The sequence below is a fragment of the Hemibagrus wyckioides genome, linkage group LG09 (assembly GCF_019097595.1).
Source record: "Hemibagrus wyckioides isolate EC202008001 linkage group LG09, SWU_Hwy_1.0, whole genome shotgun sequence".
NCBI lineage: Eukaryota > Metazoa > Chordata > Actinopteri > Siluriformes > Bagridae > Hemibagrus > Hemibagrus wyckioides.
This window is the reverse complement of record NC_080718.1, coordinates 4,033,754-4,051,971: the sequence shown is the minus strand read 5'-3', so window position 1 is coordinate 4,051,971 and position 18,218 is coordinate 4,033,754. Positions and strand designations below refer to the sequence as shown.

Genomic DNA, 18,218 nt, shown 5'->3' with positions numbered 1-18,218 from the left:
CATGCTGACTACCAACCTGAGAACAGAAGATTTCTTTTGTTATAGTATTATTGCAGAGAAAGCCACAGCAGACAGAATTTGCTATAACGTCTTTGGTATGGCCTTCAGTTAAAAGCCTACGCGGTACCAAGGCTAAATAAAAAGTCTCAGAAAACGCAAAAACATTTGGTGGTGGCAGAATTTAAACTTTCCTGTGATGAGAAATTGGCTGTGAGGTAGAACGTGACATTTTTTTTATCAGAGCAGCAGGCTGCATATGCATTAAAGATCATAGCGGCGAGCTCAGATGTAGCTGTCAGTTTGCCGCTGTGGGCACTGAATGTTGGAACAGGACGGCTAATCCGATTGAGGAGATTGCACAGACGCATTCCTCAACATTTCATTTTTGGCTGAAGATCACGCAGAGCCTGAGCTCGGCAGCGGCAAGCAAATTCTCCTCTCTCGTGTAGCTTTCAATGTTTTCCACGAGAACACATGAAAGGTCAGCTTAGTATTACGATTAGACAGTAAGCTACGCCTGTAAAACGTCTGCAAGTGTAAGTCTCAAACGGACGTACCGAGTAAGAGTAGCTTAAGGAAGGAGTTTGAACAGGAATTAAACTGACGAAATCGTTCGGGATCAGCCGAGGCAAGCTCAATTTCTGATGTTAGCTTCTTTAAATTTGAGCTTCAAGGCAAATGTGGCTAACAAGTACAAAAAGCTAATAGCCATCAATTTCGCTTATCTAGCAAAATGAATGACTAAAATCATCATGAGTTAAAAAAGAAAAATACAAAAAGAGTTTTAAAACACATCTATGACATTATGAAGCTAAAAAAATAATGAAAAAGCTCCAAGTTGAATCACTTTCATCAAAGACATGATTCATTTAACGATTCCTTTATTTGATTCTTTTTTATTTTTACATGTAATACAATAAAGGTTAATACAATCAATAAAAATACATTTTTAAAATTTGTTTTTATTTTTAGTTTCAAATTGTTTGTATTGACCTGTTTTTTTTGTTTTTTTTTCTACGCATGATTTTCCCCACACAAGATCAATTTATTTTCACATGTTAGTTTTTCTTGATCATGAATCATTTTCAAATGTGATCACATTTGCTGCACCTTAGGAATCCCATGAAGGATTGCATTTGTTGTTTCACTAAAACCACGCTGGACTATTCTCAAGCTACAGTCCAATCGTGTCATAAAGCTTTTTGGAGCTTCACACGGCCGACATTTTACTGGCTGCTTTGTTCATAGATATGAAATGAATCTGCCAAAAGCGTATACCTTCTAATTATCCTAATTATAAAAACTGCAGCGTGTCTCTCTCCCATCTCCCTCGCTTTCTGCTTCTTTCTCCATCTCACTCTCTCTCTCTTAGGTTCTCTCTCTCTCTCTCTCTCTCTCTCACTTTGTATTTCAGTCACATTTCCTCTTGCTTTAATTCTTCCGAGGCCCTTTGAGGCTGCATTGCCTCAATCAATTCCCATCATTTAGATTAATCCTCAGCTTTCTTAATTCACTATAGTCTTGGGATAAAATGGATTTAGGAGCATCAGTGGTTCACTGAAATGGTTCATTTCAGCTTTATGACCCATTAATGCCCGGGCAGTGGGTGAATGTAGCCAAATGCACATAATGTTCAATTAGAAATGGGGAAAAAAGAATACATTGAAGAATTGTTGAATTCTTGAGTCTGACTGCCTAGAACATGACTGATGTTCTATAAACAGGAGCACAGACAATAGATCCAGCCAAGTCACAGGTTATCCGAACATTAACGCACTGTTGTACATGTTATCGTTTCTATAGTAACGACGCTTATTGAACATTTATGGAAGGAGTCGAAAGCGTCTACACTTTGTAATTTTTCGATAGCGTGAAAACTTTGAGAAAGAAGCCAAAGTAAACAGAAAACGAACCAAAAGAATCATTTTAGAACCGATTCAGTGTGAAACCCAATTAAACCAAATAACAACTGATTCAATTTAGTTCTGATTCAGTGTGACACCAAACCAAATTATATAGCAAATGAACTGAATGAATCAACTGACCTTTGATTCAGGGTTAAAACAATGTAAATCAAATCCCAACTGAATCAAAAGAATCAAATGACTTTTGATTCAGTGTTAATCCAATCAAAATCAAATTGCAAATGAATCAAAAGACATTTGATTCACTGTTAAACCGATCTCAATCAAATGACAGGTGAATCAGAAGAATCACATGACTTATGATTCAGTGTAAAACCAATCTAAATCAAATCACAAATGAATCAAAGAATCAAATGACCTTTAATTCATTGTTAAACCAATCGAAATCAAATCACAAGTGAATCAAAAGAATCAAATGACCTTTGATTCAGTGTTAAACCAATCTAAATCAAATTGCAAATGAATCAAAAGACATTTGATTCACTGTTAAACCAATCTCAATCAAATCACAGGTGAATCAAAAGAATCACATGACTTATGATTCAGTGTAAAACCAATCTAAATCAAATCACAAATGAATCAAAAGAATCAAATGACCTTTAATTCATTGTTAAACCAATCAAAATCAAATCACAAGTGAATCAAAGGAATCAAATGACCTTTGATTCAGTGTTAAATAAATCTAAATCAAATCACAAATTAATTAAAAGAATCAAATGACCTTTGATTCCGTGTTAAACCAAATTATAACAAACAGCAAACAAAACAAAGGAATCGATTTCGTTCCAATTCAGTGTGAACCCAAACCCATCCATGAAGCATATGAACAGTGTGAAACTGAACTAAATCAAAGAGCAACTGAAAGAAAGGAATCGATATGACTTTGATTCAGTGTGAAATCAAATAAGAAACAAAGCAAAGGAATCAATTTAGTTTTCAATCATCGTGAAACCAAACCAAACAGCAAAATAAAAACAAAAACAAAGGAATCAGTTGATCTGTGATTCAGTGTGAAACCAAACTAGCAACTGAAAAATAGGAATCAATTGCACTTTGATTCAATCCAAAACCAATCTAAACCAAATACCAAACGAACGAAAGGAATCAGTTTAGCTGTGATTCAGCATGAAACCAAAACAAATAAACAAATCAAAGGAATCAATTTAGCTTTGAATTAGAATCACTAATAGGTGTGAAAGTGCCAGATGCAAATCATTTAACAGTTCAGTTTCCACTGGTTACACATCTCATCCCAGAGCTTTAAATTCCTTGAGAAAATTAAAAACACATCTCGGGTGACTGTGGCACGTGAAATGTTTTCACACATCCGTATTTGCATATGGTATATACTATCAGAATTTCATTACAGCTTTATCAAATACACCCCTTAAAATATCCCCCAAATGACTTTATTATGGAATTTACAATTAAGTCTATATTGGCTTGAGGGGGCGGGTGAGAGCATTATCGTGATTCACTCGTGATTTGATCTGTTAAATGACTTGTCAGACATTGTGTTGTAGATTTCTCATTAGCTGCGAGCACTGATGAGTGTTCAACAGGAACAAGGGGAGGGGGATTGAAAACAGGGCCATTACAGTCAGAGAGAGAGAGAGAGATAGATAGATAGAGAGAGAGAGAGAGAGAGAGATAGTCCACACCAAAACACTGAAGAGATTCACTCTCTCCGAGTCCGGAGCGGGAGATCGAAGGGGAAATGGAGCGTCAGTGATCCTCTCGGGTGGCTGCCGCTTAACGCGATAGAGGGTAAAGAACGACGTGTTAGGGAGCAAAAAAAAAAGATGAAAGGCTGATCAGTCCAGAATAGATGGCTTCTGTGTATCTGTGTTGCTCTGAAACGGTGCAGCGGATTTATTTAATTATGTTGAACTGTGCCATCGATTTCACATTTCAACAATTAAAAAAATAAATAAACAAACAGTAAACAACTGCTTCTATGCCGTATGTCGACTTAGTCAGGGGGGGGGGGTCTTGGGGGCTTCATGATGTCTTTTGTTGGAAATGATCTAGCTAGCTAAGTGATTCCTGTGTAGTAAAATGAGCAAATATGTCTGTATGTTGATAGAGCTAACATGAATACCTTTAAGGATAGACATTTCTTTAAGGTAAGAAGTGCTACCGAGTTTACTGTTCATGCTGTAAGCAGACAGGTTGATTTGAAGTCACTGGATGAACTGGCTTAGCAGAACATCCCAAGATCCTGAGCAGGAACCACCATAAGAACCACCATGGGTGTGTTGTTTGTTTTGTCCTAGCAGGAAGTCAGGAATTACGACTTTACGATTATGATTACGAATTACGATTTTATCTTTAGCATTTGGATGATGCTTGTATCAGTCAAAACAATTACAAGGTTAAGGACCAAGCCGTGGGAGCATGAAGGTGATCTGAACTCCTGAAATAACATTTCGAGTCACTTGTTGATTTCGTTCAGCTTCTCAGATCTGGATGACATGAAGGCTGGATATGAAGGCTGGATATGAAGGTGAAATCAACCATCAAGGTGACCAAATCAAGGTGAAAATCAACCATCATGCTTTCTGAAGGTCGGAAGGAATCGGAGTCCATGGAAAAAATCCAAACTGACTGAACTGGAGATCCTTGAGATGTGAGCTCTGATATCAGTGCAGATTTTTTGATAAAAATCTGTATTTCTAGACTGTTTTAATAAACTACTGAAATCTTAAAAAATAAATAAATAAATAAATTCAACCTACTCTTGACCTTATGTCACATCCAAGTACTTGTCGTATCTCTAAAACTGACATTAAAACCTAAGCATTCTCAAAAAAGTTTAAGATTTACTCACCACCAAGCGCACAAGGCCAGGCACCCGGCAAAAAAATGCGAATTTATTGAAAAATGTCATACTTAGACAAGATGCATGATGAAATCATTAATACAAATAATAAAATATATATTTACATACATAATAATTAAATTAAATTAAATAATAATTGTAAAAAAAATTCTATTGGTTATTGATGTTACATTTATTTTTAAAAAAATCTGATTATTAAAATTTATTTATTTGACATTTTTCTTAAGCTACGTTTTATCCATAAAGCTGTGCACATGAAGCTATGCAAAATATTCCACTTCATACATATGAATAGTGTTTAAACTTTCATTGAACTCTGGATCCATTATAGATGTAGAAAAAAATAAATGAATAAAAAAAGCACATTTATGCATTTAATAAACGAACACATTTTTGGTTACGGATCATTCTAAAATGAGGAAGAGAAAAAAAAAGTGATAGCTGGCCTTGAAGAAAAAAAAACAAAAAAAACATCAGAAGTCATGTGGATCTTTGTATGGTTTCTTCGATAATCCTTGAAAAAGATAAAAACGTTAATTAAATAACATCAACCATCAGCTCCAGCAATAGAGGAGTGTCAATACCTGACATCAAACATTCTTGACTTGATTACATACAGTAGCTTCCGCTTTTCCAAACTTAGTTCTGAAGCTTCTGCAAGGATCTCCGTACCTAATATTTGCCATGTAAGCCGGTTATAGCGACATCTCATTATCGACGAGACTTGCAATCTCACTCGATATCTTTTTTTTTCCGCCCATCTAACCTAACCTCTACTGCCAATAAAGTGCATCAGCCGAATTTTGCTCATGCTGCTCGGCTCGTTCATTAGCAATTAAACACGCATCAGCAAGTCATTAGAGATAGCTGCTCGTACAGGGGGCTCGGGGATCGCGGCGAAGCTCCACATCATCAACTTCCTCTGCAGTAATGTGTCAGATTGGAGTCTAATGAATCAGTAAATGTGCAGTGTTCTTGTATCTAGTGGCCCTGTGAGTGTGTGGGAGTAAGGGTTGGTCAGTTTTTTTTTTTAAATACCAGGTTGAATGATTCATCTCACTAATGCACACCTTCACACTCCAACCCCCCCCCTTGCATATCAACGTTTATTCTAATCAACATGAACTGTTTACATTTTCACCCTAACAAAAGTGATCCCACGGCGCTTTAGTAGCTGGAGCTGATTATGTCCATACAATCAGGTGAAGTAGCTGATTATATCGTTTATACACACTGCTATATTTGAACATGTTCTGTGATAAGTAGCGTACCGGGTTTTGCTAGCAAATAAGCAAATCAATCTAATTGCAGCAGCTAGTCATCATTCACCGGATATGTCAAGCCTAACAATCTCTGGTACTTTAGGATAGTGCTTAAGGATGTCTCACTACACGTTTAATAAGAGGTTATACAAGAGATTAACCATGGCTATTTGTTTTTGTTTTCCATTGTTATGCATCAGGAAAGAGGGAAGTGAAGAAACGTCAGCCCGCAGGATTGGTCTGAGGTGAAATATTAGGTAGTCGCTTGGATTTTGTCTGCATACGATCGTTGCAGTTCTTGAAATTTGACAGTTGCTTGTGGCTTTGTTGCTTTTCTCAAACAGACCCCCTTCCAAAGCTTCAGCGTTCATGCTAACGCCTCTGTCGTAGAGCGCTGGCTAGGTGAGCCGAGTCTGTGATGCAACATTGCTAGCCATAAATCTGAGTCCAGTGTTTGCAGTATCATAAAGTGTCCTTGATTCCTAAACTCTACTGCAATCCATTATAATCCCACAGCGCTGACGAATTCTCAGTTCTGATCGGTCAGAAAGAACGCGTCCATTTCCTGTAACGGTAGTTCCGAAAACGATTTCTGTTGCTATAGCAACAGCTCAATCACATGTGCTTTCCTGGTTCCTCAGTAGACTTTTCCACCAAAATGATGTGCAACTATAAACAGCTAAAATGTTTTAGAAGCTTAACGTCGTCCTTTCATCTCCTTCGACGTCAGAGAGACACAACAGCTATACACTCGCTAAACACATCAAATTTTAGCATATTTTGCATCTGCTAATTCTCTGTGTGTCCTTTCTGTGCTTTTCACGAATATCCACCTTGCTGTTTTTTATTTTTTTTTGCTCTAGTTATGCTATACCATAAAATCCTCAAATTTGCCCTCTTGAGAGGCTGATCGGACGATCAGCGCTGATGAAACTGATGCAAGAAAAAGAAAAAGTTTTCTTCCATGTTTAGATGTAGAACCTCCGACCCGTGTGAATAACCTGAGCATACTGTACCTTCTGCTCTACCTAGCAGCCGACTTGTCATCCCGAAGCTGCTCTATTTATGATTTATTTATTATCTTGCCAACAATCCGAGCTCGACTCTCCCGGCACCTGTAATATATTCGCAATACGTTACGACAGGTTCTATTTATGCCAAGCCGAGCACATGTTCCAATTTCCGCGTGAAAAGCAAGGGGTGTTTGTGAAATTCCAGCCCATTAAATATTGATCAACTTTTCAGCTTCATCCAGGACAAATTAACTCCCTGTGGGATTAAACGGGAACATATATATATATATATATATATATATATATATATATATATATATACATATATATATATATACATATATATATATATATATATATATATATATATATATATTTGTATATAATCCTGACCTTTCCTTGTTTTTTTGTTTTGTTTTGTTTAGTAGTTCTTTCCCGCTAGAGAAGTGGGACTTGTTCAAGGTTTTGAGTTGCTCTCAAATCCAGTCCATTTTTCATAATTCCGAGGAGCAGGGAGCGATCGATACTTGGCTGTGCACAGACTCGACAGCTGGACAGCGCTGGAGTTACACTGTAGAGCTAGACGCATCAGATGGAGGCGTGGGCAGATGGATGTACACATACTCACACACACACACACACACACAATGTACACTATTGTTCCTGACTTAGAGAACAAAACATCACTGCTAGCTTCACTGTTGCAGGTTAGTACACCGATCCCATGCCTAATTAACAGCCTTGACATTTATCGATGCTCTGACCTGCAAACTCGGAGCTTCTCTTTTGAGTTATGGCTTCAGAGAATGACGCCGGTCAAAGGCGTCAGACTTAACGATCCGCATCACGGCATTTAGCGGATAAATGTTGAGTCTTTTGATGTTGAACAACAGGGAAGCCGGGCTGTATTTCTCACTCTCTCCTAACGGCATGCTTTACAGTGCGTATATTCAATTTACCGCAGCTTCTGTTTCTTTCACCCAAGGCGAAGCACAGATCCATTGTGACACAGATTTCACGTCTTACCCTGCCATGGCCCTCCAGCAGTTTGAAATGAATACCCCAGCCTCCCACATGCATCCATCTGCCACATAGCTTTAGAAACCTGTGGCCTGAAAACGCGCTGTCAATAGCATGGCAACTCACTTGGTAGCACTTACTATGAAGCCCATATCCATAAATCACTCTAATGCTTAATAATATGACTAATTTATTAATAAACGTCCCATGAAGTGTCCTTTATTATTCCTTAATAACTTCTTATACTGCATTTCATTCTAAACCGCAGCGGTGCTGAATTCTCGATTCTGATTGGTCAGAAAGTACAGATTCATTTCCTATGACTGTAATTCTGACGGCGATTTCAGTTTCTATAGCAACAGCTACATCGCAGATGAATTAACATAATCTACAAACAGATATACAAACAGATTATAAAGGTTATCCTATAATAAAGCTAAAGATAAAGATGGTGAAGTTTGCTGTAAGGAGACTTTTATTTAAAATTTATGGAAGTAGTCTCCAGTGTCAGAGATTCATAGTGAAAAGCTGCTTTTTTATCTCATTATACAGATTCATTTTATGATAATAAAAAGATCAAAATATTCATTATTTAATTCCAATTAAGAGGAATAAAATAATAAAATGTTGTCAGATGTTTTGTTCCATATAATGGCATTCATATTTAATTATAAAACACTTAGAATATTTAATTACAATTATTTAAAAAATAATTTTACTTTGTTTATTTGTACTTTTAATTTATAATAAAAGTTTTCAAATCCAAGTTGTATGTATTTTTGTATTGAGTCTAAAATTAAGTGTTTATGACATGTTTATAAAGTGTTTATTATAATAAACCTAACCTTTGCTTTATAATTATTTTCAGGTCATTTCTTATTAACAACGTTGTTCGATACACAACAAGGTTTGTAACGATAGTCACACTTTTGTATCAGAGCCTTCTGAAGCATTATTAGAGTTTCTAAAGTCCTTAATGTTATAATGAGTTATTAATACAGGCTTCATAGAAACAGCCATTAGTCATTCCTATATTGAGGAATCATTTTATCGCTCATCTTTATAAGAATTCATCCATTCTTCATCCATTCATAAGAAGTTATAATGCATTCATATACAGATTAGCCAAAGTATTTACGAAAAGCCATTTTCTTTTATAGTTCATAGTAATAGTGCATTCATAATACATTAATAAATTGTTACCAGAATGCATTTGAAGTGCAAATCATGTTTATAACACATTATAACACTACATAAATGTAGCCCCTTTGCTAAGTGCATTAGTTTCAGTCACAGAGAAGAGGTTTTGAAGTGTGAATACCTGATAACATATGCGTCAAAGAAAAAAAAGGGAAGAAAAATCAGGGATTAATTTGGTATTGGTGTTATAATGTGTTATGGACACTGATTATAATGCATCATGTCAACAATTCATAAAAAAGCTGTAAAGTGTAATGCATTTTCTGGTAATGGAATTCTAATTATATACAGGTCGTTATTCGTTTTTAAGGGGTGTACAGAGCACTACATAGCAGTTTCTATGAAGGCCATATTTATAAAGACACTATATATTGTTATAAACCTTCACAGTATCTTCTAATGCATTTCTAAGGCATTATACACAAGTCATATAGACATATATCTTGGTCATCACAGTTTGTAGCATTGTTTAGAATTCATTCATAATTATTTTTTGAAAAAGAATGCATATAATGCTTAAAACACATCATATCACCATTATATCATGTTATAATGCATTATGTAAAGTGAAACTTGGCAGCATAATACTTAATGAACACGACTTACAAGGCATCATACTAATCCTACCCAATTTAAAATAACGTTTAATGCATATTCATAATTAAGTACACATTACAACCATGTGTATAATACCTTATAAAGGCATTATAATATGACATGAACTTATTCATGGTATATTATATTTATGATCTATGTAAAATGTTACATCATGGTTTTCTTTGGTATTGGTGCTACAGTTAGAAACCCTAAGAATAATGCAAAGTGATCACAATCATTTTCTACAATTCATAATGCATAATAACGATGTTATGACTGTTCAGACGTAATCGACACATTCCAAAGCATTTGTGACGCTTTATGAACAGATTCTAACAATATGTTCATAATTCATAAAAATATGACCTTCATAGAAATCGGTAACTCATTCAGTGAATGTTTGTATCATGTTATAATGCATTAATAATGCATAATAAATGTATAATAACATCACATGTTCATAATTCAATATAAATATGACCTTCATAGAAACTGGTAACACACACAAGGAATGTATTCATGTTGTGTTATAATGCATTTATAATGCTTTATAAATGCGTAATGTCATAATATGAACGTTTTCATGACCTTAGCACTCAGTGATGACATTTTACACGTCTATTAATGATTAATAAATATTATGGATGCTTTATCAATCTGCACAGGTTGTTATTATTAGTTATAAAGGTTGTACAATAGAATGTAACACATTGCTTTATATGATGCGTATAAACTTGTGACATGTTTTATGATTATTAATGAGAAAGAAATTGAAGAAATTGGAGAAGAAAAAAAAAACCAAATTATTAGCAGGGTTATAATGGTGTATAATCATAATAAGCGTCATAGAAAGTGTTCCTAGCTTCTTCTTTTGAGTGATTGTTATTCACACTTCCTGAAACACATCTCGGTGAGTAAAACAGAGATGCAGCGAAACCCATTAACCCCCGGCTTGAGGGAATAGCGGTCTGGCTTGAAAATCTGCGACCAAATTGGAATTCCAGTATTAATTGATTGGAATAAATGGAGACGGTGCTGCTTGCTGTTCTGCAGGGTTTTGTTTGCGATTACAAACGGCTGTTGTTCTGAACTCGGCGACTGAACTAATATAACCGAGCTGCACTTGAGCATCCCTCCGGTCTCTGGGGCACTCTGGAGAGAGCTGCAGAATTGAGATCCAGCAGCTCATTCGGAGATGACCACACAGCTGGAGGACCCAGATGTGCAGATTTAATAGCTAATTACTGTCTCCTCACAGACCCTGAGAGATTCGAGCGAAAAGGTCGCGCCGAGAAGGAAGGAGGGGGAGATTGGCGGGGTGCTGGTGGGTTTATTGCGTTATTTATTGTGTGCAAGTTATTAGCTGTGAAACGACACGACTCATACTTTGTGGAGCCAAACTAATAATGCAATTCTTCAAACAAGTGCAACAACAACAACAACAACCCAGTACTGTCTGGCATAACATTTCTGGCAACTACTTCTGATGGTTTTTTTTGTTTTGTTTTTTTTATTTGTTGTACTGTATGAGAAGGAATAGCCTCGCCATACATAATTACACCGATGATACAATAAAAGTCTGCTTTGAAATGAATAAAAAAACCAAAACCAATTATCAACCAACATAGTGATATATTGTACATGTCTCCATTGATTCGTCAAACTCACCAAGACTGTAGTAAAATGTCATCGTAAACACCAAGAGACATCAATCTGACATTCATGACATGTCGTGACAGTGTTATGAGCCGGATTATCGTTCCAGTCAAGAGCACGCACAAAACAAAGCAGTTCCTTAGAATGCTTCAAATACTTCTTCTAGTCAACATCGTGACAACGTTTATTGATATTCTTGGAAATAATGCATGGTTATATGCAAATAAACAATACCTGGTCATATTTTTGGATAGTTTCACAGAGTTGTTCGCAGAGCAAGACGATTAGAATAAGAAGCCTTCAAAACCAGCTGAGTTATGAATCTTCCCAATCTGACGTATTCCAGTCTAATGCTTTCGGACACTATTACCTAGCCGATTTATTGGAAAATAAATAAATACACTGTAAGCTGTATATGAAGAAAGTTGCCTCCAGAAGCAGAATGATAATGGACAATTATCATCAGTCTTCCTTACCAAGAGCTGTGCAGCCAAAATGTCAGACTGTGCTAATTCAAACTTTGTGGTTTTCACAGTGGAATACATTTCATTGTTTATTTATTTATTTTTTTGCCCTTCATTAATGTACGCACACAGTAAGTACATCTTCCATCACCCCCCCCCCCCCCCTTCACTTAACAAATCAGACAGGTAGAATTTTTGGCAGGTAGAATTTTCTCTCTGTATTTGCAGACCACTTAACCTGAACAGCTGAATCTGGAAGTCAGATTAACGAACAAGCTTGAAAAAGGTGCTGATTAACGTCAGAAAAAGAAAGAAAGAAAGAAAAAAAAGATGCCATCTTGTGGTACAAATAAAGAACAAAGAAGTCAGACAAGCATAAATAATGTGAATCATTCATACTTACTCATAATCGAACCCACAATCTAACTAACCATCTTTTTTTCCCCAATTCTAGATAATCATCTATATATTTCTGGGCACTTTCTGTGATTTTTGTGCACAACAATGTAAACAATTATCTGCATACATACTCCAGTTTATGATACTCAGATGGATTCCTACGAGCGCAGTAGTAATACAACAGGAGAAACTAGTACATCATAAATTGTTTTTGCATTTTACTCGGAATACAAAAGAAGGCGATATCACTGATAAGAGTATAAATTACAGCATTTACAGTTCATCTTTGAAATATATACTGTACAGCGTATTTAAGTCGAATTTGTTTAATACAAAGGATTAATACCTTTCGAAAACCATCATGTATGGCAAGGGTTAGAGACTGGAACGCTATTCTTGCTGTAGCTTGTACTGTTGTTGGCCACGTGGCAGTCTCTGTAGCCAAGGCCTCCATTAGTAGTGTAAATGGGCTGAATTCGGTAGTCCCCTTTAAGGAGCTGTTGGTTGTTCAAAGAAACTATCTGAAAGCTAGTCTCGGTCATCTCCAGGATGGAGTTATCCTTCTTTGTGCCTGCCTCACAGTAATCGTCTTTCCTCCTCCCTCGGTTATATTTCCATTTGGATGAGGATGACCGTCCCTTCTTGTGCATGTGCCAGCAGAATATGCTAAGCAGCAGCACCAGGACAACGAGCACAGCCCCTCCGATCAGGCCAGCCAGAAGCAGAGAGGAGCCGAGGTCCTGTTGGCTCGCCTGCTCTGGCTTCTCGTCCAAGTCGTACGAGGCCGGCTTGGTCATCACCTCCGAGCAAATCGTGTCTTCTCCTGTGTGATAATTGTTGAAAGCATCCAGAGGATCCACGCAAATTCGGTAGATGGATTTGGGATCCAGGCTGGTCAGGTGTATTCTCTGTTGCTCACCTTCAACCATAGTCTCCTGCATAGGGTCCCCAATCAAACTGTGACCCATCTTGACCCAGGTCACCTTGTATGCTGTGACAGTGAAGGTAGATATCCAGTTCACCTGGACGCACGTGCTGTTTAAGACAATGAAGGAAACTCGGAGCGATTCCTGCACAGGATCCTCAGGGACCTCTGTGATCAGTTCCTTATCTCCATGCTTGGTTGGCAGGGCAGGGGGCACTGGTGCAGCGCTGGGAGTATGGACATAGTTTGGGGTTGAGAAGCCTGTTTCAGTGGCTGACTCAGCAGTAGGCAAAGAGGGGTGTGTGGGCTGTTGTGTTGACTGTGGCACTATGGCCGTACTGCTGGGACACTGGATCATTTCCAAGTTTAGCTCTCTGATTACCATACCACGCACACTCTCAGGCTTCTGGCACATGAAGCCGCGAACGTTCAGCGTAGTCGGCAAGGACTTTAACCACAATATGACCCATTTAATGTCGCAGTCACAGAGCCAAAGATTGTTTCGAACAGTGAGCTGTCTCAGGCTAAGGAGGCCATCAAAGACCCCCTGTGTGAGAGACTGCAGCTGGTTGTTGGAAATATCCAGTCTCTCGAGGCGGTGCAGGCCATGAAAGGCCGTCAAAGGGATCTCATTCATCAGATTATCCTGCAAGTTGAGCTTGACCAAACACTGGGTGGGCAGGTTAGGAGGAGGGACCGTCAGGGAATTGCGTGCCATGGACAGGGTTTTAAGGTTAACTAAACCCTGGAATGCTCCCGGGACTAGGCCTTCATCTGTCAGAAGGTTTCCATCCAGAAGGAGGCGCTCAAGCCCTGTTACATTCTCAAAGGCATCATCACTGATGAGTGCTATCCGGTTTTCATCCAGACGCAGCTCCTTTAGCTCTTCAGGGAGACCGATGGGCACGCTGCTGAGATGGTTCTTGGTTAGGAAGAGAATTTTGAGACTGATGGCTTCCCTGAACGCCCCCTCCTCCACACCCACCGTGGAGATAGAGTTGTCATCCAGGTAGAGCTCCTCAAGGCGTAGGAGCTGGGCCAGCGCCGCACGTGAAACTGTCTGAATGTTGTTCTCCTGCAGATGGAGCACCCGCGTGTTTTTAGGCAGGTTGACTGGGAACTCGTCCAACTGGTTGCCGTAGAGATACACCGTCTCTACTGAGGCAACGCTGTGCAGCTCTGCTGGAAATCCAGCATTGTTGATTTGGTTGTTGTGGAGGTAGAGGGTTTTGTAACCCTCACCTATCCCCAGAGGCACTGATGTTAGGCTCCTTTCATTGCAGTACACAAAGGTCCTGTCACAGCGGCACTCATCTGGGCACGTCGTAGCCCAAGAGAACTGCATGTGAAGGCCTAATAGGATCGGTATCCATGGTCTAATAAAGATCATCACATCTTTATTCCATATTCGTACCTGTATCTCCATTTTTGGTAGGGGAGGAAACACAAACAGCTCAGAGAGGCTGCAAGTGTAAAGCAATAATAATAAAAAATAAAAAAAAAGAAGTAAATTCCACCAAGTTTTTTAACAACTCTTGTAGCTTGCCACGGTGGAGCTATGCTGGAGAAAAGTGCGTAATCCTCCTGTAATTGGCTCTCCTAAGCCCCCCCAACACAAGACCAATGGTCTCATTAGCCTGTGTGCCTCCCTTGCTTGCCTCCATCCATGCTTGGGTTGAGACTGATAGCCAAACTCATCACATTTTCAGTCGGAGGCCAGGGAAGGCCGGTTTAAGTATGTGGACCAAAACAGCACGTTTGGCAGCTTTATCAGTGACAAGCTCCTCTCTGGTCACAGCCGGCCGCTCTCTGAATGACACAGCTTCGCTCACATGGGGCATTTGGGTCCATTTCCCTGTATTAACACAAAATAGATAAGTGTTCTCTTCAGCAACATTATGGTAGTGATTTATTAGCTTGCTGAAGTGTAGAAAAGATTGAGTGGTAAATCAGAGAATTTTTAACAATTCATCAGGATCTATTACAATACACAATACAAGACGTGTTATTTATTTATTTATTTGTTTTTCAAAAGATCGCCTTACAAAATGGACAAATGTAAAGCCAATGAAGGGTTATGTTGGCTTTTCATGAAAGGAAACGAAAACGGAATAATAAGTTCCTTGCACAGCAAGTCATCAGTATATTCTCAAAATGAGCAGAGGACACTTTCCTTGCTTTTGGATTTGTAAAGGGCACCAAGGTGGTTAATCTGTCACATGCCACATTGACAGACAGGTCTGTGTTCCGACGCTTGGGCAGTAAGCTCACTCTCTGAGTGGTAATGATTCCCAGCCTCGAGGACAGTAAGACCGCTTCCTTTAAATCAATGTGTTGGGCGTCCTGTTAAAAAGGCTGGAAGCACAGATGTACCTCTGTTTCAGCACAAGCACAGCTTTACTGTCAATAAACACTGGCAGCTATTTAAATCATTACACGGGCTACATCCTTCAAGTAACAGAGCAAAGAAAAAAACAGCGGATTTGACAGAAACTGCTTCAATTGCTACACTGAATTCAGAAAAAAGAAGGTGCCATGTTAAAAATACAACCTAATTACGTTTAATTACTTACTGAATCATATTCATTTAATGAGTAGCAAAAAGAATGTTGCATAACTATTTTTGCCAATTACTGAATAGTTACTGCTTCCTTTTTTCCTCTGATATTAAAAGCTAGATATTTAATTTATTTTTTGCTCTGGATTGATCCAATTGCATCAATTTTCATACTAGTCACTATTTACATAACATACAGCATTTAATATTTGGTGATTTTTCTCCAGCTTGGGAATCTTAGGGAATGGGGGGAAAAAAACAAAACATAAAAACAAATAGCAAACAATTTCATGACTCCATATACTGCATATACAAATTTCTGTAAATCATATTTATCATATAAGATGACATTTTATACCGAATAAAAGTGATGATTAGTAAATGCATGCGCATGAACGCTTACTGCCATGCATGTGTATAATATACATTGCATATACATTTGTACGTAGTGTGCTATGCATCCTATGCAATAACATGCATGCATAATGAATACTGTAATACAACTACATCATGCAACAGTGATTGAATTTGTCACTCTCTAGACCTATATTTTCTACAAATATTCTAAAATGTCCTGTTTAACAGATTTATTTGTATTTTTATTATGGTTGCTGTGTATCTCTAACAGAGACTCCCTACAGCCTGTAAGAGGAGTTAAACCCCTTCCTGTAAGCAGGGATCCAAAATACAGGCAATCTGCACAAATAAAGCAAATAAATAGAGATGATAGAGTTGCAGCGTGGATTATCAGACATCTCACGCCATTAAAGATGCAACGCCACAGCTTCAACTGACACAGGTCCAAATTGCCAGATTGCTGTTTTAATCCTCACCAAGTGTTTAGAATGAAATGACTTAAATAAAATGCAAACTCAGATGCAGATGAACGTGCAAGAAGAAGGAGAAGTTTCAAGCTTCATTTTCAGCTTGTAATGTGAATCTGTCTAATAATTCAAATACAATTCTATTATGCAGAAATGATCAAAAAGATTAATGCTTTTTTTTTTTTACCTGCATGAATGTTGGATTTTAAACCTGTCCTGTAGCTCCAGGGTGTTTTCTTCCATTATAAGGATCCCGTAAATGGAATAAACACACACACACATACATGCATACATATATATATATATATAAATATATATATACCCACACACACACACGCACACATACACACAAACGCACAGAGCGGATTTCATCCACGATATCCGAGTCCTTGGGAAATGTTTAAGATGAGGTTATGATGAAGATCTCCACGCGCATTTCGTGTCGGGAGTTTTAGGATCTCGTCGTGGAACTCTGGGAATAAAATCCAGAAGTGGATCTATTTAGATCTGGTGTTAAGTCTTTAGTCTTGGCGCGTGCAGTGTGCAGCGTGCGCTCTCCTGCGATTGCCCATCTTCGGAAATCGTACATCATTTAGTTTTATCCACGGTTTGGATGTGAAAAAGAAAAAAAAAGTCATCAGTTGTGTGATTTCGCTCTCCGGGATGGTGAAACTCCTTTGGTGTAAGCCTCGGCGTTTGCAGCGGCAGCATAGTGCCGAAACGCGTCCGGCTCTCCGTTCCTGCGCGCGCGCATGTGTGTGTATGTGTGTGAGAGTGAGTGAGTGAGCGAGTGTGTGTGTGTGTGTGTGTGTGTATGAGTGTGTGTGTGTGCGCGCGCGTGTCCTGCTGCTCCTGCCTCAATCTAGCTACGGGGTGATTCGATTGGAAGACTCGGTTCCTTTTCAGTCGACTCTTCAAAACGAGTCAATCTGGAGAATTCGATTCGCCAGGCGCTAAAGCCGAGTTGAAATTCAGGAGGAATAATGCAACTCAGCGCCAGAAATAAGTATTCTGGATACGCAGAACACAGAATATGGACAAACCAGACAGTTTGGTATATAAAAGCACATTGAAGGGATATATCAGTGGCGTATTACCGCCTCGTATCCAGTCTCTCACATAGATTCATCAAAAATACGTGTCAAAATGTCCAATGCAACTTTTTGACCACTAGTGGCGCTGTTGAGCAGCGTAGGATTGCATAGAAAGGACCAGACTACAGAGCCAAGAACTTAACAATAATAATCATTCATAAAAAATAATAATAATAGTAATAATAATAATAATGAATCATTAAAAGAAAAAATAGTAGAACCGGATGGCAGCGGTGTTGACCGGGATGCCAAGTCCAGTCTTTCTACACTCCAAACAGGAAGGAAGCTACTGTATAGACAAACTATTTCAGACATTTGACCTTGTTTGGGTCATCTCCAAAAATCTGCTGTTTACGATTATAATCCCATATAAATCCTACAAATATTTAATTACTCGTTCTTGAGATATCATTCTAAAATTTATAATACAACATGTATAA

The 18,218-nt window shown here is 38.2% G+C and overlaps 1 protein-coding gene across 1 annotated transcript; it reads right to left on the bottom strand.

Annotated features, from left to right (window-relative positions):
- Positions 1 to 11,669: 11,669 nt before the first annotated feature.
- Positions 11,670 to 17,643, bottom strand: si:dkey-87k14.1 (leucine-rich repeat transmembrane protein FLRT2). Its single transcript, XM_058400088.1, has 2 exons — positions 16,872 to 17,643; positions 11,670 to 15,158 (listed from the first exon to the last, which is right to left on the bottom strand). Exon 2 carries the CDS (start codon positions 14,727 to 14,729, stop codon positions 12,738 to 12,740), a length of 1,992 nt encoding a protein of 663 aa, XP_058256071.1. The 5' UTR covers positions 14,730 to 15,158; positions 16,872 to 17,643; the 3' UTR covers positions 11,670 to 12,737.
- Between the last annotated feature and the right edge of the window lie 575 nt (positions 17,644 to 18,218).